The sequence below is a fragment of the Onthophagus taurus genome, chromosome 11 (assembly GCF_036711975.1).
Source record: "Onthophagus taurus isolate NC chromosome 11, IU_Otau_3.0, whole genome shotgun sequence".
Lineage (NCBI taxonomy): Eukaryota > Metazoa > Arthropoda > Insecta > Coleoptera > Scarabaeidae > Onthophagus > Onthophagus taurus.
Genome location: NC_091976.1, coordinates 12875960 through 12901698, shown reverse-complemented (window position 1 = coordinate 12901698; position 25739 = coordinate 12875960). Strand labels below are relative to the sequence as shown.

General features: G+C 32.2%; 1 protein-coding gene and 1 pseudogene across 1 annotated transcript; one reads left to right on the top strand and one right to left on the bottom strand.

Annotated features, from left to right (window-relative positions):
• Positions 1–22: 22 nt before the first annotated feature.
• On the top strand, positions 23–690 carry LOC111422139 (cyclin-dependent kinases regulatory subunit 1 pseudogene; annotated as a pseudogene).
• Positions 594–25739, bottom strand: LOC111422138 (reticulocyte-binding protein homolog 2a-like). The gene is made up of 4 exons (XM_023055369.2): positions 24959–25739; positions 13019–20633; positions 8517–11699; positions 594–2663 (listed from the first exon to the last, which is right to left on the bottom strand). Exons 1-4 carry the CDS (start codon positions 25622–25624, stop codon positions 931–933), a joined length of 13197 nt encoding a protein of 4398 aa, XP_022911137.1. The 5' UTR covers positions 25625–25739; the 3' UTR covers positions 594–930.

The window sequence follows — 25739 nt, the reverse complement described above, 5'->3', positions numbered from 1 at the left end:
AAAGCCAAAAGACAATTTTTAAATCTAACATTTTATAACTACTAAATAGAAATTCCCTATTCAGTCGTAAACAACACTTCAAAACATGGCGATTTAAACTAACCTCATTCAACAAACAACTTAAAACGGTAAATTTTCCTTTTTTTATTATTTAAAAATAACAAGAATAGTTTTGTTTTAATATTAAAGTTAATTTAATTTATAGTGAATCATTTTAATTGTATATAATTTATATATAGTTTGTAATTGTAGGTAATTGTAATCATGCCTTCGGAAAACATTCAGTATTCAGAAAAATACAGTGATACTACTTACGAGTATAGACACGTAATTTTACCTGCAGACTTAGCAAAACTTGTTCCACGATCCCATCTTATGACTGAAACAGAATGGCGAAATCTAGGTGTCCAACAAAGTCCCAATTGGGTCCATTACATGTTACATGGTCCGGAACCGCACGTTTTACTGTTTCGAAGACCAATACCATCCGGAAATTAAAATGAAGGTTTTCTGACACTTTTACATGACAAAACGGAAGAATGGATCATTTATGGTGATATTAAGTAGGATTTTTGTTGAAAAAAATAAGAGTATTTGAGAATTTCAAGAAAGATTTATTTTTTAAATAGTTTATAACAAAAATGACATGTTTTGTTTGTTTTTTTTAGAATATAAAAAGTAATAATAAAACGTTAAAGTATTAATCCCATTAGCCCACAGAATACCAAAAGATTAAAAAAATTTGCTCAGTATCCTGAAATAAAAAATTATACGAGAAACAGACAAGATTTTTTTGATAATATTAACAATAATTGAGTATAATAATCCGCGTTTGCACCAAATTTTATAATTTAAACAGACGGATGAGTGGTGGATGAAATTATTTCATTATTTATGTGTACAGTGCGCAGCATTATTGAAGATCTTGATTTAATTAGCATTAGGATCTTGTGGAACTAAATAAGTAACCTTAATATTCTTTCCTAATGCAGTTTTTAGTTCTTTTTCTTTAAAGATATATTTCTTGGTATCAGGCAGTATTGCTTCGCCCACACTTGATGGCATGTTTAATACGGGTCCATCAAAAGGTTTAATATTTCTTAATCCTGTTGCATTTGGATTATAGGGAAGTTGAGCAAATTGATCCCAATTGGTTGTTGGAGCACTTTCGGGGCAATCCTGATCTGAACCTTTTTGATATTTTCTTAAAAACGGAAACTTCTTCACCAACTTATTTTCTTCGTATTTTTTTCCACCGGACGTATTTAATTTTTCAATATGAGCATTATATCTCATTTTCCATTTCATCATGTTTGATACTTTATTTCCGTACGGTTCGTGTTGGAATTTAACTGCTGTTTGATTTGCAAATGAAGTTTTTCTTTCAATACCTCTACATCTTTCTTCGGCCATTAATGAAGCTTGAGCTGACAGTCTTTCAGCCTCTCTTTTTTGTTGTTCAACAACCATCCTTTCTTTATACTCAGCCTCTTGTTCTGCTTGGAGGTCTTCTTCGGTTTTTTGATTTTTACGATTTTTCCGAAGTAAAGGATATCGATCGTAAATACTACCTTCTGTTGGAACATTAATAATAACCGATTTTTTATCATCCCATATTCTTTGCATTTTATATTCTTTACGTAAGCTTTTCTTTGGTGATTCGGAAAGTTCGTTGAAGACATCCGGTTGATCAGCAACTTTAATTGGCGGCTTTGCGTTCTTTTCTTCTTTTTGTTTTAAATAATACATAAGTAATGGTGAAACATTTCCAAATTTACGTTTATCTTCTTCTTCTTCGGCTTGTTTTAATCTCATTTTTCGTTCAGCAGTAAGATGTTCCAATTCAAGTGCTTGTTTCATCCGTCTCATTTCGCGTTCTTCCCTCGCTGGATCGCTTAAACCAAACTGAGAATCAAAATTTTCCAATTCGAGTGCTGGAGTAACATTTCTCATAATTTTTTTATGTGGTTTTTTCATGTACACTTTGTTGCCATATAATTCATTAGTGATTGTTGGTTCAGATGGAATCGGACAAAAATTATCATCACGTTGAAGTGTCTTCCAATAATCTTTTTTCTTTTGTCGAATCTCGCGATCATCGGTTGATTTTCGATAATGATCATCAAAACTATAAACAATTTTCGCTGTTTCCCCTTCATGTATCTTTTTTTCCGGTTCAATTTCCGGTTTTAATTCGTGGGTTGGTTTAACGGTGTCTAACACAGCGGAAGTTGACATTTCTGATGTTGGATGAGTTGAAAACACTTTATGACTTTTTTCAACACGTTCTATCATCATACTTTTATCTTCAACATTTGATCGTGGCCAAAGCATTCCTAAATGATTTGGAGTTGGTTTTGATCGATCCGGACTACGAATTTTTTTTTTCGGGTGTTTTATATTATCAAAAACGAAAGGTTTAGCTTGTGTTTCTTTCAATTTCATTTTATTAACCGTATTTAAGGTATAATCAACCGGATCGAGAGATGATTTTGCAAAATAATTTGGGGTTTTCTTTTGTTTTGGTGTTTTTGCAGGTGAGATTGTAGCTCCAGCTTCTAAACCAAAATTATCTTCAATTTCATCATGAATGTAGCTTGTTTTATATTTAGGTAGTTGTTCTTCAAGACTAACGTCTGGTGTGATCGTAATAGGAACGATACCTGTAATTAATAGCGTAAATTTTAAAATAAGGAAACTTATATTAAAGTATTCTGTATTATGTGTGTTACGCAGTGTTGTTAAATACCCGGGTATTTATTTTCAAGGATAAATATCCTGGATATATACCCACGGGTATTTACCCAAGATGGGTATTTTGAGGTATTTATAAATTTAATTTAAATGAGTTGATGGCAGTTTTGCAAGCACTTCAAGTATGCAGAGTCGCTTCGACATACCAAACTTATTTATAACATCTACAAGAATGCTACAATGACGGTAAAATTGCATGAAAGTACTGAAGAGAGTAAAAGTGGTACACTGTTGAACTCAAATTGTCCATCACAGTCCTCAAAGTGCATTTAAACAACTCGATTGGACCCAAAAAGGCATAAACATTGATTGCAAATGCTTAAATAATTTGCGCTACGCGGATGATATAGTTCTTATATCGGATAGCCTTGGAGAGATTAAACTAATGATGAACGACTTAAAGGAGGTGTGTGCAAGAGTCGTGCTAAATATCAACAAGGAGAAATCAAAATTTATGATAAATCTTGTTCCCAGCTCTAACATCAACATTGGGGATAATGAAATTGAGAGGGTTCACAGCTATGTATATCTTGGCTATGAGGTTCGTGCATCGAGAGATAATCAAACAAGCGAACTAAACAGAAGGATCTTAGAGACATCTTCAAGAGAAAAGGCCAAGAAAGGCTTTCAATCAATGCGTGTTTCCGGTTATGACATAAGGCTCCGAAACTTTAACATTAACGGTAACCACTGCCAGGAGGGTCCAAGTAGCGCAAAGAGAATGACCAACAATTGGATTCAAACAGCACAGAATAGGGAAGGTCTATGTCCAACAATGGGCGCAGAGGGCTGCTTGGTGATAATAATCATAATAACTTGATCTAATCTAAATTACGACAGATTCGTCTAATGATAATACGTCTTTGATTGTTGACAATTCCTTGTTTTCCTCTTCATTTTTATAGGAATCGATATATTTTTACTGGTATCACTTTTATAGCCACTGTTTGGGTATTTACCCTGGGCCGGGGTAAATACCCGGATAAATACCCATTTTTAAAATTTACCCAGCGCACATCACTGGTGTTACATAATTGCTAAATGTGCAGAAATCCATAGTCTACATCCACTCAAAATTGAAGCTATTATCAGTAAACTTGATAGTTACCAGATAAAATATTGAACTCAGTAAAAACGGATTGTCTCGGATTATTCGCGAGTGTTAATTAAAGAACATCTGACAGTTTCAACGGAACGAACAAAAAAGTAATTGAAGGGGAAGATAAGCTCACTGCCAGTATCATTGATCCCAGTCCTGCTGCCAATTTATCTCTGTTAGTCATTATTAACAAGAATGTGTTTAGTTCATCAGTTTTAAAGTTTTAGATCATCATCTGCTAAAGCCATCAGATATGTTAAATAACAAAGAGAATCTTATACAGATTCAACTCAAAATTTCTAATATAAACGACTTCACAATATTTACTGTGGCTTGTCTTCCAGTATTGAAACAACACTACTAAGTCTATTTCAATACTTAGTGTTGCCTTGTCACGGGATGTAAAGACTATTGTAACATCTCGTCTAGTCTCCTACGGCATCATTACTTATATTTTAGATGTGATAACAAATAGCCAGGTGTCTGAAGAACTGCGTCATTGTAGTAAGATATGGTATAGTCAGCAAACTACGGAAGCAATTGTTGATAACAACGGACAAAGACTACATTATCTGGGTACCGGATAACTCCTGAGTGTCGCACTCCAGCAAGATTATTTCAATCGAAGTTAATAAAAAGGAGATAGCGACAGAACTTTACTTGGACCGAAGGTGTAAAATAATATCATTTGATAGCGTCAGATTAACCAATACCAAGGCAAGAGTAGGAGAGTTAAATTTATTATCTGAAAAGGATACCAATAAAAGCGTAGCTTAACTCTACTTAGGTTATTGAAGTCATAGATCACGCTAAATAGGCGAAAGCATCAGAGCTTGGGCAACGATCCATGCCAAAAGTCAAGGCCCCTCACTTTACAGATCTATATCTTCGCAACCGTTCCATGAAAAACATTGCATTACAGTTTATTGTAATCGCTGAACATTTCTACGTAATATGTGAATTTGAAATCGTTCGGTTCCGCAGTTCTTTTTATCGCGAGGTAAATGAAAGGAGTACTCGATTTTTGAGGGTGTGAGAAACTTTTTTCACTTTGGGATTTTTTTTCTGAAAAACTAGCCGACGAAAAAACTTCAAATTTGAACAGATCGTAGTTCTAATAGGACGTGTTTAATGGGAGGCATATTTTATTCTTTCGATATTCCCTGTAGTTTCGCGGAAAATCGCGGTTTAGTAGGATGCGATTATGTCGAAAAGCACGATTTCAAGGTGATTTTGACCAAAATATGTCGAATAATTACATTTCTCGAATCACGTTATAAGTTTTTTAAAGTTATGTCTCTCTCTTTTTTTTTAGAGTACTTGAAGTTTTTTCATTGCTGTGATTTGTGTTGACTCTTGTACCATCATAACTGTTATCAGCGGATGTCTTAAGTCACTACCTTGTGGAATTCCTGCCATGATCGGTTTGAATGTTGAGTATACCCTTCACGTGACACTCTAAACTCTCTTTCAGAAAGATATAATTTTAGTAGTTTACAGTAGATTCCCGACAATTTTTTGCTCAACTTGTATACAAGTCTCTGGTGTTACACCCAGTCAAACACCTGTGAAACGTCTTGCATGACAGTATTTTTGCTCGTCAAATGTATTCTCTAATCGAATGTTACTCTATGCACTTGATCTATTGTAAATTGGCGATTTCGAAATCGAAACTGGCAATCTGCTTTGTTGACGAGTGGTTTAAGATGTTTTAACAATCCGACTTGCTTTGCCGGTTTGTCAGGTTTTTTGAGCATAATCGTCTGTGTCATCTTAAAACATTGCGGTACAGACTCGGTTTCAGACTCAAGCAAACATTAAACTGTAATGTCAACATAATGATTGCTTTTTTGGCAGTTCTTGTAATTAGGGATATTTCATAAATTCCAGGAGCATTTTTGGATTAATATTGTTGCACAAGTTTCACTTGTATTATATTCACTGTATCTATTGTTTGATTGAAGTACATTTAGCTAGATGTTGGGCAAATAATTTAGCTTTTTCATCGTTGCGTCTAACTCATTGATTTTGTGCATTTTTAACCGAAGGTTAATTAAGGTCGTTTTAATCTACGAGTGCCTTTCCATATCATATCTGTAATTTCAAAGAGGTAATTAACTCCTGTTATAACTTTTCATTTGCTGCGGGTGTCCCTTTTTTACTGTAGGGGTTTTGCAACTGCTCGAATTTGCATTTTGATCCTGAGCCCTAAGACTAAGGGGTTCCTATTTAAGAATGTTAATTTAGGCATGGTATCTCAATTTTGGGACATCTGTCCATCTCAATTTTATCTCAAAGATGCGCGTTAAAAATATAACATAGATGTCCAAGCCTTTTTTCTGGAAGAATATCCCCCGATTTTCTATTGAATTGATTCCATACTTTATGTACAGGTGTCCAAATTTCGATGGGTTTGCAGGGTATCTCAGTTATTATGAAAGATAGAAAGTTGCGGCTTTCGCGAACCTGAGCTACTATTTTGTGAAACTTACAATGGCGAAAACCAAATTTTCATAGCCCTCTTCGTTTTTGATATACAGGGAGTGTTTGAAATTTACGATTTTCAGACACCTCCTGTATCTAGGTTCTCCGGAAACTTAGTAAAAAAGTAAAAACGGGTTCTAATAGATTTTTTCATGTGGAATCCAATGGTGCATGTAGAATTTTTCTAGTCACCATGGTTTTTGAGTTATAAACACAACTCAAATACTGAATACTCAACTTCTAAAATACGTAACTCTTTATAACTCTAAAACCGTGATGACTAGAAAAATTCTATGTGCACCATTGGATTTTACGTGAAAAAATCTATTAGAACCCGTTTTTACGTTTCCGGATAGCCGAGATACAGGAGGTGTCTGAATATCGGAAATTTTGAAACACTCCTGTATATTAAAAACGAAGAGGTTTCAACTTTCTATCTTTCATAATAACTGACATACCCTGCAAACCTATCGAAATTTGGACACCCTGTACAAAGTGGTAGTTTTGAACCAGTTCTAAGCTTGGATAAAGTGTGCAGGAAGGTTCTAGGTAATAACATTTTTGTGCTCTCTTATTTGTTTGCTAAGGTAACGTGATCCGATTAAGATATACGAATTTTGAACATTTTATTCTTTAGTTCCAGCACGAATGGCGATATCGAGATGCGGTTTTCACTAATATTCAGCAAATTTTAAGGTAACTGATTTGAGGGTCTGTGAAGTTCCGTTCCATTTAACCTTCTTTCAAAACTCGCAAAAATATTTAATCGCTGCAGATAACGCCCCTTAGCTTATTTGATTTAATCCAATCGGTCTTTCTGAAAATATCGTTAAAAAAAGAGCATAAGAAAATGCTCTTTCATACAAGACCAAAAATATTCAAATCGGTTGAATGGTCCAGGAGATAATAAAATGTACCTAAACATTTGAAAACGGATTGGCTTCCCCCTCCCTTATTATGATAGATATGAGCAATATTGCAAAACAAAAGCGATGCGGTATTATCCAAACTATTAAATGATATTATCAAAGTTATAGCTCATCGTCTAACTTTCTGAGATAGCGGGAATTTTATGGGTCTCTATGACAGCTACGCCCCTAGCGGTTGAATTAGGAACTTCAAAATAATTTGCAGCTATTTCTCTTGCCCACTTTGCCTATAAAGACTTTTTACCCAAACCTCTAGCCCTTACCGTTGTCGAGATACAGCCGTTCCGTACCCTTAACGGGACACCCTGTACAGGGTGGGCAAATTTGGGTGTTATTATAGGCTATCTCAGAAACTATAAGAGATCGAAAAAAGTAGGTGCCATGTCCCGGTCTCTTTTTTCGAGACTAACCCAATCCCGCAAACACCAAACCTCTATCTTCTTTTGTTTTTAAGTTATAGCCAAAAAGTCAAATTTTCGTGATTTCAAAAAATGCTCATATTTCGTTTATTTTTGAAATTTGAGAAATGGGGTTGATACGTTCTTAAGGCACTTTTTTAAGTAGAATATACTGCCGTTGAAAAATTTTAAAAATATTTGATGATTTTTGAGATACAACACAAAGTTGTATTTTTTTAAATACAAACTATAGTAGATTATGGTGTTACTGAGAAGAGCATGTTTTTAGCTTTCCAATGATGTATGCACGCATGGTGTATTTGGGGAAAATAAGCGTTATTTTTTAATTCTAATTCTAATGAATTTTGTGATGTCGCAGAGGTTCAATATAAAAAACTTCTTGCATACAGCAAAACATGTCGGAATTATTTTACCCGCTTTTTAATCACGATAACACGATAAACATTAGAACTACCAATCAGAAGAAAATGCATACGAAGAAAAATTTAAATATTTTGTTATGTAAATGTTCAATCGCGGCTTGTAATTAAAAAAGGAGATGTGGCATGTACTACTTCTTAATTGGTGGACAACAGTTTATATACAGTGTGTTAATTAATTATTGTACCCGACATCACAGTATTGGTATTGAATACGGAAATCGCGTATACGTGATATTGGTTGCATACTTGCAATGATGGCGTCGGGTACGATAATTAGTTAACACACTGTATATGACCCATAATCTATGTTTATAATAAAATATACAGTAACAGTCATGCTTGTACCTGTGTACGTATCACGTAATACAGCAGACAAGTACCCTTGATGCGTTACAAAAAAAAATATTACCTTTTTTAAGTTTCAGCGTTCTAGTTGAAGACAAATCCTCATTTACCCTTCTATAACGCAATTTCCGTCTACGATATCTAGTGGATGGTTCTTGTAATTCAGTTTCTACTTTATTCATTTCATTTATTTGATCAGTAACCGATTGATCCTCCTCTACATCGATATATCTATTAATATCTAATACATTTGAAACTTTAAGATTTTTTGCAAGATTAACATCTTCTGTAATATCCGATAAATCATCTTGTTTTTCTTTAATTTTTGCCGGTAACGATTTCTTTGAACCTTTTATTTCCTTTTTATCCTCAACATTTTCATTCAATGTTTTATTAATGTGATAATTAGAATAATAACTTTGACTTGCTTTAATCATATTTGTATCAATATCTGATAATGTTTTTGAGCGATTGCGTAAGTTTTGTGGAGAATATTTAGGTTTATCAACTCTTACGTTATCCGTTGAAACTGAGTTAGAAATGTCTTCAAACGGTTTCGATATCAACAAACTTATATTAGGTTTGGCTTTTAACTCATCAGATTTTTTATGATGTTCTTGTTGCTGAATGGTTCTAACCTCAAATAGTTTGCTGATTATAGCGGCTGACTTCTGCCGTCTCTCGTGTTCTGTTTTACTTAAAACTTCATTTTCTAATTCATCTTCTTCAGTTTTTTCGAGATTATTTTTTTGTGAACTCCGTTGTATTTTGACGTTCTCTATTCGTTGATTAAGTAATTCTTCGTAAATTTTATTAATTGGTTTCCTTTCAAACGGTTCAAATTTTAATTCGTTGCCTTTTGGACGTTTTTGTTCGGGTTTGAAATCTTTTTTTAAGTTTTCTTGAGATTTTTTAACTTGAATTACAGCTTTAGTTTGTTCGGGAAGTGCTGGTGGTGGATACTCAAAGTTATTAAAAATATGTTCTTTTTCATCTTCACCAGATAATCGCTTTTCTTCGACAATTCTTTTCTTTTCTTCAAGAATAATTTTTTTCTTGTCTTCAGCAAGTTTTTTCCTTTCTTCTTCAATTTTTTTCCTTTCTTCATCAATTTTTTTCTTTTCTTCATCAATTCTTTTCTTTTCTTCTGCCAATTTTTTGTTTTCTTCTGCCACTTTCTTTTCCTCAGCTTTTTTAACTTCTTTAAACTCTTCAGCAACTTTTTTAATTTCTTTGGTTTCTTGTTCCATAGTTTTAGCTTTTTTGAGATCTTCAACAAGTTCAATAGTATTTTCTGTATTAGTTTCCGTTTTTGATGAGAACATAGCCGGTTCCATATAATTAAATTCATAAGATTTAATAATATTTCCAGATTTTGGGGTTATTGGTTCTGTTTTTACAGGAGCTGCTTCTGCCTTATAACATTGTTGAGTATTCCTTAAAGGTTTAAATTCAAACGATTTTTGTACGGATAAAGTTGTTTTTGATGGTGCTTTTTCGAACACTTTCTCTTGACACTCATTTGCCATCAAGCGTAATTGGGAATCTTTTGAATCTTTAGCATCAATTCTAATGTCATCTTCATGCTGTTTATTAGCTTCAATATCTTTAACTTTTATCTCTTTTCTTGGTGATTTTGATCGAATCGGAAGTTGCGGTTGAGTTTGTAACACTTGAATTGGATTAGTATTTGAACTAGTTTGTTTTTTAGGTGCTTTGGATTCAAGTTGCTGTATTTTTTCTTGTAGTTGTACTTTTTCATCGAGTCGGCAATCAAATTGGGGATGTTGAATCTGAGCAGTTGATCTTAAAACCATGGTTTGTCTGTGATCAGAATTGTTTAAAACAGGCGATTTTTGAAGAACACTTTGAAGACTTTTAGGGTCACCACTTTCTTGTTTAACACGAATGTTCTTCTTAATAGATTCATCATGTTGAATAGCTTTAAATTGATTGAGTGCTTTGAACTTAGAATCGAGTAATTTGTAAGTTGTTGGAAGATTAGGTTCTTTTACATCATTTTTAATTTGAAGAGAAGGTTTCATCATACGTTGTTTTTTGAAAAATAGTTGATCCATCATTGCTTTTGGTGCCGATTTTTTTTGCAAATTCCCTTCTTCCGATTTCATTGGCTTTGGCGGAATAACTTTTTCCAGCACTTTTAAAGCAATTTGTTTTCTTGAAAATAATTGATCTTTCTGTTGTAGTTTTTGATAATAATTTAATTCTTCTGATCTCATTGGTTTAGGTGGATTAATCTTCTCTTGTTTTGGCGGATTAATCTTTTCTTGTTTTGGTATAACTGGTGGCTTTAAATTCAATGGGGATGGTATTGGACTTAAAAGCGGTGGCGGTGGTTGATTCAATCCTAATGATGTTTGAGTCAATCCTGGTGATATTTGAGTCAATCCGGGAGATGTTTGAGTCAATCCTGGTGATATTTGACCCAATTCAAATGATGATTGATTTGTTTCTTTTAAATTCATTATTGGTTTTAAATTTTGAGTTGCATGTTCAATGCCAACTTTTACAGATTCTTTATTTTTGGTGGCATCACTTTTAATCGAACTTTTAGTTTCGGGTGGTCCAGAAGATACAAACTTCGCTTCGAACTCATCAAATTCTTGTTCAAGTTTATGAGTGGATTTTCTTCCAATTTCAATATCTTCTCTTATTAATAATTTACAATTACCCAATGGGTTATTATTAGGTGATGCCTTTTTCTCCGTAAAAATTTCATCCAAAAGAATGTCTTGATTTTCGATTTCTGATTTTTCCAATATTTCTTCAGTAACTTTTATTGCAGATTCTTTTGGTGCTGATTTGAACGTATTTGAATGAATTTCGTTTCGTTGCAGACTCTTTTGAATAGTTTTCTGCACATTTTTTTCGATATCGTTAAAAGTTACAAATTCATTCTTTGGCGTCATTTTCCTTTCCTCTTTAACAGTAGGAGGTTTGATTTCCTCTACATAAATATTTTCGGTTGCCGTTAATTTTAAATAATTCTCTTCGGGTTTAAATTGAAAAACTGGTGGTTTCTTACTAAGTTGAATTAAATCGGGATCTGATTTCACTGCATCTGGTATGGGAAGTGTTATCATTGGTTTTTCATAATCACCAAATTGTTCCCAATTACGTTTAGGTAGTTTTGGAGTACCTGGTTTTATTTCAAATGCTAAAGCTTTTATTTTATCATCTTTAAAACCCAACAATTGTTCCATGTTCGATTCTGGTTTTGGTTTACCTGTAATGATAAAATAATTAATCATAATAGTAACTACTCGTTACCATTCAATTAGTAATTGCATAAGTACAGGTTTAAGATAAATCTTAATCCCTAACCATCGTAGTGATTTCAAGTCACACTGCTATCGATATACGTAGCTATTTTGGGACCATACTACGATGGTTAAGGATTAAATAAAATAAGAACCAATGTGTAATAGAGTCTAAATGATAAATTGAATTTTAAAGGCAGGATAAAATATAACAAATTTTGGAAAACATCAAGTCTGTTAACAATAAAAATAGAAATAAAATAAAATCGCTGCTTGTGAAGTAGTGATAGTACTCTTCGGTGTGATATCAAGTGGTCAAGATGTCAAAATGGACTACCACTACGTAAGAACGAATATTCGCCATCGACAATGTCTATAGTAAAGTATTTTGTTTTGATTTGCTACTGAACCCAATGTAGTTTCCAGAGTTCAGCCCGATATTCAGTTACTTTTTTGTGTCTTAATGTTCCACCTCGGCAGCTGTTCTGACGTTGTTCTTTTGCTTTGAGATTCTTCATCTGAAATTGGTTCTAACCAGAATGTGGTTACTGTCTGCGTCCAGACCCCGTAAACTTCTAACGTCGTTAATACTGCTGCCACGACTTGCATAAATCAGAACATGATCAATCTAGTTTATCGTTATTACGCCATTAGAGTTGACTAAACATCGTTGACCAGTCTAAATCCGTTATCATTGCATTGTTCGTGTAGGCTATTTACTCATGTTTACTCATGTTGGGTTTGAAAACCTCTTCTCTTCCCAGCTTTGTATACAGTCTCATATAAGATGTGCTACATCTTGTTTACTCAAAGACACAATAAGAGTACCTAGTTGGCCATAGAATATATCTAATTGCATCATCCTTTTCTTCGGTTGGTGAATAGATTTATAGCATCGAGATCTTGTTAGTTTTCTAACAGGTGTGCTTTTTACAAGGTCACATTGATCAGATTCACAGAATTACAGATTAAATCAAGAAGTCCCCAAAAAACAAGCAATCTTGCTCAGCGATTTTTCTTGATATACTCATGCTTTTGATAAGGATTGGAACCAAAGATTAATTCTTAAACTAAATAAAATGCCACCAGCTCAATATTTCTAGCTAAAAAAACGACTTAACCTACAGACTTTTTCCTTCAACATTTTGGTGATTATCCTGTTAATTATTAAGATTTATAAGCTAAGAAAGAGGCAAATTTCGGTAATAAAATTCAATATCAATATTAGAATTGATACGATACCGATTTGTAACTTTCATAAATACAAAACAAAGTTCTTACATACCACCGTTACTATTATCCGAACATCCTGATGATTGTGGAGGAGGTATTGAACCCGGCGATGGTTGCCTTATAAAATCTGATTGCGGTCTCAGCGACGAAGTCTTCTCAGGAACAACAACTTTTTTCATTTCACTCGGTGGTTTGGCTTCGTGAACCATTTCACTTTTTTCAATCGTTTTAATTTCTTGAATCACCTTTTTCGTTTCAATTGATTGTTTAACTTCTTCAACCATTTTGGCTTCTTGTGCAATCTCTTTTTTTGGTTTAATTTCTACAACCGTGTTAGCTACTTGTGCAATCTCTTTTTTTGGTTTTACATCTCCAACCGTTTTAGCTTCATGTGCAATCTCTTTCTTTGTTTCAACTGGTGGTTTAACTTCAACCATTTTGGCTTCTTGTGCAATCTCTTTTTTTGGTTTAATTTCTCCAACCGTTTTAGCTTCTTGTGCAATCTCTTTTTTTGGTTTTACATCTCCAACCGTTTTAGCTTCTTGTGCAATCTCTTTTGTTGGTTTAATTTCCCCAACCGTTTTAGCTTCTTGTGCAACCTCTTTCTTTGTTTCAACTGGTTGTTTAACTTCTTCGATCTTTTTAACATGTTTAATTACTTTTGATTCAATGGGTTTCACTTCTTTTTCAACCATTTTAGTATCAGATACGATACTTTGCGTTTCAATGGGCGGCTTAATTTCAGTATCCTTTTGATTCACTTTAATTTCTTGTGCTATATCTTTTGCGTCTTTATTTTTTGTATCTTGTTGACTATTTGAATCATTTAAATTTATTAGGTCATTTAGACAGTTTTGATTTTTTACATCTTCTGTATTGCGTTTAGGTTTAGACGCATTTTGAAAATGTATTTTTACAGTTTTATCGAGTATATTTTGATTTTGTATCGTTGACTCTAAACTTGGTGTTTCTTCAGTTGGATTTAAAACTGAATCATTTGAAATCGGATTGTTGGAAACAGAATCGTTTGTAGGGGAATCGTTTTTAGTTGAATTAGATATTTTGTCATCGATTAAACTAGCTTCTAAACTGGGTGGTTTTGATAAGTTATTATTAGTAAATAATGCTTGATTTGGAATTAAAACTTCAATTAATTTACGATCTCGTTTTCTACGAGTCAAATTTGATTGTACTTTTATTTCTTTTGTGATTACCAACGTATCATCTTTATCTTCCGGTATTAATTCAGCTTCTTCTTCTTTATCTTCCTTATTAATAATATCGGGAGTATCCTCAACAAATTCGGTTCTGACATATTTTCGGCGATTTTCCGTTGATTTCTCAGAGTTTTTATCAATAATATACGCGATATCACCATCTAAAATTTCGCTTTTTGTACAAGATACATTTCTTACTTGTCTATCTACTTTTGCTGGTGGCTCATTAGTACTTGAAAACGAAACTTTATTTTCTTCCAATGATTTTGTTTCAACATTTTTAACGTTATTCGTTTCAAGAAGTATAGGAACAGCTTCGGCGTTGTCATTGTAATTCATTACATTCGGCACAAAAGGAAAAATGTTTTTTATACTCTTTCTTAAATCATCCGAATTATTAATTTCAATCTTCTCTGTCTCAATTATCGGTTCAACTTTAATCTTTAAATCGCTTTTATTTATTAAATCAACTTTATCGTTTTCAATTCTTGGATCTTTTAATTTCACCTCATCATTTTTAACTTGTTTATTAAAACCGATTTTACTCATCAAAGCATTTGAATTACTAAAAAGTTTTTCGAAAAATTGATTGGGTTTACTTCCTTCTTTGAATTGGATTCGGGCAATTACATTGTTTTCGTTATAATTAACGTTAATTACGTCTGCGATGTGTTCGGGATTTTTGTCATTATTTTTAACTATTTCTTCTTTAACTTTTGATACCTCCTCTTTATTCCTTTCTTGTAATTTTTGTGTTGATGATGTTTTAATTGTGGTGAGCTGATTTTTTTGAACACCTTGAGCATTCAAATCAGTAATCTGGGAGACTTTAGGAAATTTGTCAAGTCTTTGTAATTTCAATTCTTCAGATTTCTTGAAATTTAGAGGAGCTTGATTCTTATTTTCAGGTTTTTTAATCAAATCTTCAGATTTTTTATTTAAATCTTCAGACTTTTTATTTAAATCTTCAGATTTTTTATTTAAATCTTCAGATTTTTTATTCGAATCTTCAGACTTTTTATTCAAAACATCAGATTTTTTAATCAAACTCAGACTTTTTTGATTCAAATTTGTTGACGATTGATTCAAATTTTCAGTTTTTTGATTAAAATCTTGATCTTTTTTAGTCAAATTTTCAGGTTTTTGTGATTGTTGGATTGCTTGATATCCAACGTGTTTTATATCTGGTACTTTTTCAATGTTTTGAACCTTTTGCAAGTTTTGAACTTTTTGAATTTGTTGTTCTTTTTGAATTTCTTGTACATTTTCTAATTTTTGTACATTTGGCAATTCTTGTATGTTTTTACATTTTTGCACATTTTTAGATTCGTTTTTAATTTCTCCAATTTTTGTAAAATCTGGTACATTTTTAAATTCTTGAACTTTAGCAAATTTACGTTTTTGAACTTTTGTACGTCTTGGTACATTTTTGAAATCTTGATCCTTTACAAATTCTTGTGCACTTTTTTTAGGTTCTTGAAGACTTGCAAACGCCGGTATATTTTCAAATTCTTCGACACTTTCTAACTCATTGATCTTCTTAAAATCTTGGGTTTTTCCAAACTCTTGAACCTTTCCAAAGTTTTGAACCGTTTCTAATTCTTGACCCTTCTTGAACTCTTGAACGTTCGAACAATTTTTCACATCATCCATTTTCCTCAATTCCTCATCTCTTCTAAGCTCAATTCTTTTCTGAAACTCTTGAATCATCTGAAATTCCCGATTTTCTTGAATATCTTCGTGATCTTCATCAGATATATTAAAATCATAGTCTTTATTCACTTCCTGCTCTTTCTTACTTTGTGCAGTAGAAGCTTGAAGACTTTGATTTTCAGCCCGAACACTTTGAATTATTTTAACATCTTGATCCTTTTTAAGTTGATTTCTTTTCAGTAAGTTTACATTTTCTACAACTTTTTTACGTGCATCTTGAATTTTCTTTATTTCTTGTTCTCTTTTGAAATCAGATTTAGATTGAATACTTTCATAAAACTGTAGAACTTTTTGAACGGTTTCTTGAGTTTTCTTTTGATTTTCTTTTTGATCAAGTTTCTTTACATCAGGTTCTCCACTAAATTCAACTTTTTGAGCATCCTCTTGATTCCTTTTAACATCATTTTTAAATGCAACTTCTTTCGGAATATCTTGTATTGTTTGAACTTCTCGAGCATCATGATTTTTATTTTCTTCTTTAAATTTGAAGTTATTTTCAAAATCTTTTTGAATATTTTTAAATTCAAATTTCTTTGGAATATGTGTTACTTCTTGCACATTTTGTTTTCTTTCAAGTTCCAATCTCCTCTCTAATTCTTGTTTTTCTTGAAATTGTTGCACTTTTTGTACAGCTTCTTGAATCTTCTTTATTTCTTCTTCTCTTTTCAGCTCCATTTTTTTCAGATATTCTTGATTTTCTTGAAATTGTTGAATTTTTCGAGATGCTTCTTCAATTTTCTTCAGCTCTTCTTCTCGTTTACGTTCAAGATTTCTTTGAAATTCTTGAAGAGTATGAACTTTTTGAGACTCATTTTGAGCTTCAATTTGTATTTTATTTTGAACTCCACTTTGAGTTGTATTTACAGTTGCATTTTGAGCTACATTTTGAACTCCACTTTGAGTTGTATTTACAGTTGCATTTTGAGCTACATTTTGAACTCCACTTTGAGTTGTATTTATAGTTGCATTTTGAACTCCACTTTGAGCTGTATTTACAGTTGCATTTCGAATTACATTTTGAGTTGCATTTAGTGTAGAACTTTGAATTGCATTTTGAGCTACATTTTGAGTTTCATTTCGAATTACATTTTGAGTTTCATTTTGAGTTGCATTTAGTCTAGAATTTTGAATTGCATTTTGAATCACATTTCGAGATTCATTTCGACTTTCATTTCGAGATACACTCTGAGTATCAAAAACCTTTTCTTTAACTTCAGTTGAAATCGATTCTTTCAAATCGGTAACATTAAAATCAGAGGAGACATCTTTAAAATTAACCTTCTTAATTTTTTCATGGACATTTCCCGATTCCACATCTAATTTTTCGTTGTTCTTTTTAGCCCTTATATTTCCTTTGGAAGATCTTCTTGATAAACCACCACCTCCTCCTCTACCTTTCCCTTTCCTACCTTTCTCTTTCGTTTTTGCCACCTTTTCATTCAAAGTTTTATTTAAATTTTCATTCAAATTCGATTTATCTTTTATTTCAAGTATATAATCCTTTAATTGAATACGTTTTACTGGTTTGTTAACCACTAAATTTTCTCTCGCTTGAGATGGTTTAACTCCATCATCTCTTAACTGTATTCTTTTAACAAGTCGAGGTTCTACTTTTTCGACATCTTTTTGGTCAATATTTCCTTCATTCTCACTTATAATTTTTTTAGTTTTCCATTCTATTTTATTACAAAAATTTAATTTCTCTTCTTTTAACTGTATTTTCTTGAATTTTCCTTGTTTGTTAAGTTTATTATCCTTATTTTCTTTACCATATTCTCGATTAAAATATCTTTCCTTAAATTGTTCCAATTCAAGTATTTCGCGTTCATATTGTTTCTGATCAATTAATTCCTGATTTTCTGCTTCAACATCATCGCTGTTATAAATTAATTCTCTCACTGAATTAATGTCTTGTTTTGGTTCTGTTATTTTGGATTTTGTTTGCACAATGCTTAATTTAAGCGAATCTTCTTCGAGACTTGATGGAGCATCAAAATCAAGGTATGATTCTATCGGTAAATCGAGCACTTTAACGATTGAGACGAACTCATTAAAGTTTTCAATTTTATTAATTTCACTAGGATCTTCTTGGTAATATTTAACGATATCTTCGTCATCGTCTTCATCGTGATCAATCATTTTCGCCTCTTCTTTCAGTTGTTTTATAGCCAAATTAGCACTTTTCCATAAATCCATTTCATTTTCGTGTAATTCGATTTCGTCTTCAATTTCCTCTCTAACATCGTCAACATCGATGTCTTCTTCCTCTAGTGGCAACGAAACAAATTCGTATTGGGGTACAACGCGAAGTGGATTGTTCTCAACAAGTTTTGTGTTGAAAGCTGGCTCTAAGTTGTCTCGTAAATTATGTAACTGGATTGGATCAATTTGAGAAACAAAGCCAGCTGCGACCGATTTTGGAATGTCGTATAATTTCTTTTGAACGTCCATTAATGTACTGATATCGATTCTGGGGAAAGGCTTTTTCTTCTCTTTTGGTGGTGTTAATTTTTCGGTTACTTGAATTAATTGATCTGAATCGATGGCTTTGAATTGTAAGCTTCGTTGTAATTTTAAAACACGATCGGGATCGATACAAACTGAAGCGCTTTTTTCAGTGGCTAAATTTGAAATTTGTTTAATATCAATCATTTTATTACTTTTCGATGGATGTTGCATTAAAACGGTTGGGATTTTTGAACTTGAAATGGGAAGTTTGTTGCTTCCACAATTTTTTGGTATATAAATGTTTAAAAGAATCTTTTTTTGATTTTCCGTTGTAACAGCTATGTTTGTGTCACTTTTTGGTTTTCTTTTGGGTAAAACATATTCAGCTATTTTACCATCATCAATTATATCAAAACTACCACTACTTGGAACCAAACTGCTCGTACTCAGGGATTTTAATTGCGTTTTAATTTCTTTTAATTCTTTTTCAATGTTAATTAATTTTTGATTAGGGAATTTTTGTGATGGATGATATTTATTATCATAATATTCGTCATCGTAATTATCTAATTCTTCGAGGCATGACATGTAACTGTGTGATTCAGGGAAAACTAAAACGTTAGCTTCCACTGGTTCCAATGTTAAATGATCTGTGGGTTTATCCATTAACCTTGTTACTAAATCAGCAACAGATGGTTCAACATAATCTTCTTGGCTATACAATTCTTGATTAAAACTTTCAATAATCGCTTCATTATTCAAATCTCGTTCATGACGATTATATTCACTATCGGAGCATTTTTGAACGCTCAAAATTTCTTCACCGTCCTCATCCATTTCTGGATCAAAATTGTATACATCTTTCTTCATTCTTTTCAATGAATATTCTCTGAATTGATCTGAATTATTTTTTTGGTCCGTTTCTTTATAATTATTATTATTTGGTCCTTTAAAACGTTTATCACCCGAAGCTGCAACCACAAAATCAGAAACAACCGAATTTGAAGATTGCGTAGGTGTTGTAATAATAAAATCAGATTGTACAGTTTTGGTTGAAGAACTTGGTTCCTTTATTGAATCGGCAATCATTAAATTAAGAGATTCTTGTTCTATGTTTGAACTCAACTGATCAGAATTAAGTTTATTTTGAACTTGTTCAGTTAAAATCTCGATAAAACTTTTATTTCCTCGACTATCCTCGCTGTTAGTTACTTTCGTTGTTTCTAAAGCAATATCGTCTTTAATCGCAATTAAGTTCTTATTATCATTATCACGACTTCTATTAAATAAACTATTATAAATCGCTTCAATACTAAACCCACCAAATAAATTATTCGTTTTTGATTCGCTTGATTTAGTTTTAGGTTCGTCCCGTTTATCAAAAATCATAACGTTTTGAAGATATTCTTCGAAGATTTTGAATGCCCTCCAATTTGATTCTAAAATATCAGTTCTTTGCTGAATATCTTTCATTTGCTCTTCAGTAAGATCCGATTTGAGTCCTTTAGGAGTTTTTATTTTATTTTCATCTTCGATTTTTTCTCGTAACATCATCATTTCATCGGGTGGGGAAGTGATGTTAGTTGCGGGTACAACTTGGTGGACATTCAACTTTTCATTTTCTTCGTTATCGCGTTTTGCATTGAAAATAGCCGGTTGCATTTCATTTTCTAATAATTCGATTATATCACCGATTCCACTCGCGTGCTTTTTCTCCCATAAACTTTTAATAACCGTGTTTTGTATCCTCGCTGAAGTATTACTACAAATCTCATCAAAGTTTAAACGTTTTACTACAGGAAAAAGTGTTCTCAATCTATTTTTAGTCCGTAACACTTCCTCGATGTCTCGTAAATTCTGCTGGATCAAAATCTGAGTGACTTTTTGTTCCAATTTGTTAAAAGCCAGCTCATTTACTTTTATTACGTCGGCGTCCATTCGATTTTGGCTATCGATATCCTTATATTCATTATCAGATAAGTAAGACAAGCTGGTTATATCTCTCGTGATTATCCGATAAATTTTTTTCTGCAATTTTTTCTCTAAATTAGATTCGAATGCTTGCCAACTCGACAGCCTCCTACAACATATGTGATGACGGGCGTGCCACCTTTTAAATGTAGTTGTACATGTAGCAGAATTCGTTAATCGTTCCAATTTATCGGTGTACGTATAAGTTCTATAACTAATCTCTTGTTTTAAATCCGCGACAAAATCTTTCGTTGCCAAATCGATTGTATCATCGTGAGCCAAAAGAGATTTTTTGAAATTGTGAACTCCTGCACTACTCTATAAAACAAATAATATATATTAATATTATATTTTAAAACAAAAATCTTTATCTTTAATTTACGATATAAAATGATTACTTTATTTCTAGTAATAATTTCGGAATTACGTTATCAATTTTACAGGAATATGTAATTATTTTCAATTACACCTATTAAAAGATAATCACTCAATAGGTTCACCTTCAATGTTATGACAATCTACAACACTCGATCCAATGTGAACATCCAAATCAGATCACAGATTTCTAAAGAAAAGTCGTAATGCCCGTTTATTAATTGTGACCCACAATAATATCTACACCAGCAGATTACGATTGTTGATAAGCACTTAAGGTGATCCTGAAGGCACTGCCATAAGTATTAATGATTTACCGAACCGCGACAACAAAGCCCTTAGTGGAATACTCCGAACATCAAAGAAGAAACAGATTCTTTCATACTTCAAAAACTGTGCAAGATGATTTTACTGAATATCTCAGGTTATACTTCAATGGCTTATTAATATTCGCGTTAAAGAAATTGATTAGAATCCTCATTGGAAACTTTCTAAGAGTTTTTTTGGAAACGAGGATTGCCCATTTGAAAAGAAATTTTTATGTGCAACCTGAGAACTTCTTATAAACAAATGTTGCTACAACTAAATCGTCAAAATGAAGGAGCTGCTGGAGGAAATTAACATTTTCTCGGCTAACAGAAAGATCAAGACAAAGGATTGCCACAACTACGGGCCTTAACAATTTTGTGCTTTCTGGGTATGAGATGGTATAACATAAAAATAACATTATCATTAAACCTTCCCGAACATTCAACATGCACGGTAATAAAACAAAAGGTTGACTCATTAATTATCCCAATTTGGGATAATAAAAATTAAAAATCGATGTGTTTTGGCTCATGACGATATCTCGAACTGTTTTCCGTTACTTTTGACACGGACTTTTGGAACGAAACTGAAATATGCCAGATATATCTTAAGCTTAATGTTAATCACAATTATCTTAACTACATAGTTTCTACTTTCTGTTTTAATTTTAGAAAAGATATTTTTTATTATGATGTCGGATATTTGTAGAAACCATATGAAACTTGTTTGGTATCAAAAGAGAGTATAACGAAAATTGTGGAGAATATCTTAAAGGATCGACTGATAAGATGGAGGTGGATTCTATAAAAGAAATGTTTCAGAGACCTTGTGACAATGTCTTATGGCGACAACTTTACAAGGATGCATTGATCACGCTGAAAAGCGCATGGGCACACTTCACATGGGACTGTGAACGCTATAAAACCCATTTACTACTTCTCATTGATTTGGGTGGTGAAACTCAAAATAATAATTAAAGCTTTAATTCTATTGTTTGGCGATTAGCCCCCAAAAATCTACACTGAGGTCTACCATCATTTAGATTCATAAATAAGTTCTAAGAATTATAACCAGATGCGCTTGAAAACGTTAAGAAAACAGTTGAATGTTGTTCAGTGATTGATTTTGCTGATCTGAAAAAGTGAGAACTGGAAATAAATACTCTGTTTTTAAACCAGGAGGAGTAAACGTGAAAGTCAGATTTACACTAGGAAAAATCACCAGAAAATATCACTAGATATTTTGGCGGTAAATTTAAATTAATAATTATTGTTATTTATTTTATTACTTATTATTGTATTTATTTTCGTTTGTTATCGTCAACACTAAACATACAAATTAACATTGAAGTTATGAGTGTATTTATTTTAAAATATAATAAAGAAGGTGTTATAGAATGTATCCATTTTTAGTTATTTTCAATATTTCGAGGTTGACAACACGAGAAGCGGAAGAAAGCAGCGTGAGACACAAAAGCCGTTAAGATGAAGCATCATTTACGTTGTTGTTATAAAAGTTGTTTTTTGTATCAGTAAAAATAGAAATAAAGGATTTTCTTATTTAAAGAAAGAATTTCTATTGACGTGTTTTATGATACGTTAACAGAAGGGTTTAAGAACACAAAAATTACAATGGGCGCGTTCACCAATTGTCAACGTTTGCAAACACAGAGCAAACTGTTGGCAACACTTCTGGTGAACGCAACGCTAACTTCAAACGTGTTTGGTAAACGGCCGCCATTTTATCAATCGTATGATTTTTCCGTTAGCAAACGCAAACGGTGTTTGGTGTCATCTTAAATTTAAAATCAACAAAAAAGAATGGCAGAAGCCCGAAATTATTTATTTAATGGGTTAGTGTGTATTATCTTTGAAAATGAAGGAATTCATGATAAATTGAGAGGTATGTACCTATAAATTAATTAAAATTGTAAATAATTGTCATTAAAGCGCCATCTGTTGTTATCAAACCATATGTCTATAGAAAAATTGGACGTTCACCAAATCACCAACGCAATCGTAATCCGTTTGCGTTTGCCAAAGTAAACGGAATTCTCTGGTGAACGCGCCCAATAATGACACGAAACGGTCGAACGATCAATAACCTAACCTAACCTTCAAATTCAAAATTGCCTGTGTGTGAACCTTCCTCACATTCAACCAATCACATGCAAGGTCAATCTGGTGATAAATTTAAAATACTCCTGGTTTAAAAACAGAGTATAGATTGAAACGAAGAAATAGTTACGGACATACATAAACTCGGAAACTGTTTGCAAATTTTCTTAACCCTCGTAAAAACAAGTTTCCGGAGTGAACTAAAATATATCAAAGCGTATATTAAACTGAAAAGGGGAATTTTAACATTTAATTTTCATATAAATCGTTTTTTAATTTCCACAAATTAGGTTTGAATTTCATCCCATTCTTAAAAAATTTACTTACTAATGTATCTATATGAACAAAAAAATGATTCTTATATCAAATTAAAAAGGACATTTTAAAGTTTATACACCATTTTTCAATTCCGGTAAACTCGATCGATTCAATGATTTGAAGTTGCTGTTAGAAATTTTTATTTATTAAGTAATTCGTATTATAGCATAATTAAGAAAACGTCTTTCTATCTTATCTATTTAATTCATGTTAGCTAAGAAATGAGTTTTATATTAAAATGAAAGGAAGATTCTTAACTTTAAATTGACATGTAAATTTTTTTAATTCCCATAAATGCGATCTGGGTGAATTGCCAAAGTTTGTGTTCGATTTTAACTTTTCTGTATTTCATTGAATTTCGACACATTCTTTAAAAAAATCGTAACTTTTATGTTTATCCAAATGGAAATGGATTTTTTATATATCAAAGGAAAAAGAAAATTTCAAACTTTAATTTGATACACAGGCTGGTCCATTACTGATGGGACACAGAGCAACAGTGAATTCCGTACATTAAATTATTACGATTTAACAAAATTTATCTTAGTCCAATTGTTAATAATAACGAAGATATAGATTGTTAAAGTTAATACTTTATTTTCGTTTTTCTTTAATAATTTTCACTGTCAATTAGCATTAATACTCTAGTATTAATGGCTACCACCCAAATCAATTGGCATTAATACTAGAGTATTAATGCTAATTGACAGTGTTAGTCTAGTGTTTGAGCAAATAAAATCATTTTCAACGTCAATTAATGTTTACTGAGCAAAGTTAAATTTTGCAAAGTGCCCTTAAACAGTGATTATCTTGGAAACGGAGAACTTTAGAGAAGATTGGTAGGTATACCAAATTTATGGAAAAATGTCTAAGAAACAGTTTCAAGTTGTGCGAGTTGTACAAATTTTAACGATGAAAAAGATATGACTAACTTTAAGGAAGTTTTTTAAGGCAGGCTGCGCCATCTGAAAGATAAATCAAAACTAATACCAAATTATTATTTATCGTCTTAAAAAATGATAATGTACCAATGTTCATAATGTAAAAGAAAACGAAATTATTAAAGAAAAACGAAAATAAAGTATTAACTTTAACCATCTGTATCTTCGTTATTATTAACGATAAATTGGGTTAAATCGTAATAATTTAATGTAAGGAATTCACTGTTGCTCTGTGTCCCATTAGTGATGGACCAGCCTGTATAAATCTTTTTTAATTCTCATGAGGTCTTCCCGCTAATAATTAAATCAAATGCTTTCCTCTTCAATTCATTAATATCTTATTCAAATTTTATTTATTTTATAATTATATTAGTATGGAAGTAAATTGAAGAGAAAAACATGATTTTTTTAATTAAATATATTTGTGTAACGTTTTACATTAGTAAAGTATTTTACATAACAGAATTTGATCGTGAATTCGGATTATGTATATAATAGACAATATCGTCTAACAACTTACATTCATAAATCAAAATTATTTGATTGCATATGAATACAATAGACAAAATCGTCTAAAACTTACATGGACATTAACTGGTTTGTTCTTTTTTCGAATCGGAAAACGATTCCTTTTATAATAAGAATCGTCCGGAGATTCAGTTACCAATTTATTCATATAAGCATTCCTATCCGAAAGTGGTACCAAATTCTTACTATAATTTCCCATTTTCAACTTGTATTGATCGTTTGCACACGCCGCATAAAATTGTTGTTTAATTAATTTTGGTTGTAAAGTTGCACCACAAGTGTAACGTTGTTTAGTTGCAGAATCTTGTTGAGATATTTTGTTATTATTCTTCATTTCGTGCTTTAGTTCTGTAGAACTTTTGCATAAATCTTCGTACCAGTCCGCAAAGATCTGCTCAAATTCCTTATCTCTTCGAGAGGCAGTCATCTCCAATTCATCGTTGTTATAGGAGGCTTCGCTTACGTCGACGTCACAATTGATTTGCTTCATTGAAGCTTCCGGAGACCCAGCCATTTCGGCGATTGTGTTTTCCTCAATTCTGGCGTTCATCAGCTCGAGCATATTGTCATAGGGCCCGACCATCTGGGTGATATGTTCATATTTTCGCGACACATGCCTCTTAATTCTCACACTCTGATTGATTAATTCGAGAATGGTCTTCCCTGCTGCGCACGTAATGTATTTACCACTCAGAAACAGAAATTTTACGATCAAATCCATGTTCTAAAATTTTTATGCATTTGCCAAAAGTTGACACATTATTAAAAGTGCACTCTAGATGCACTTTTTTCTTACAACGACCATATTTATTTTGTTTATGACAACAACCATTTCC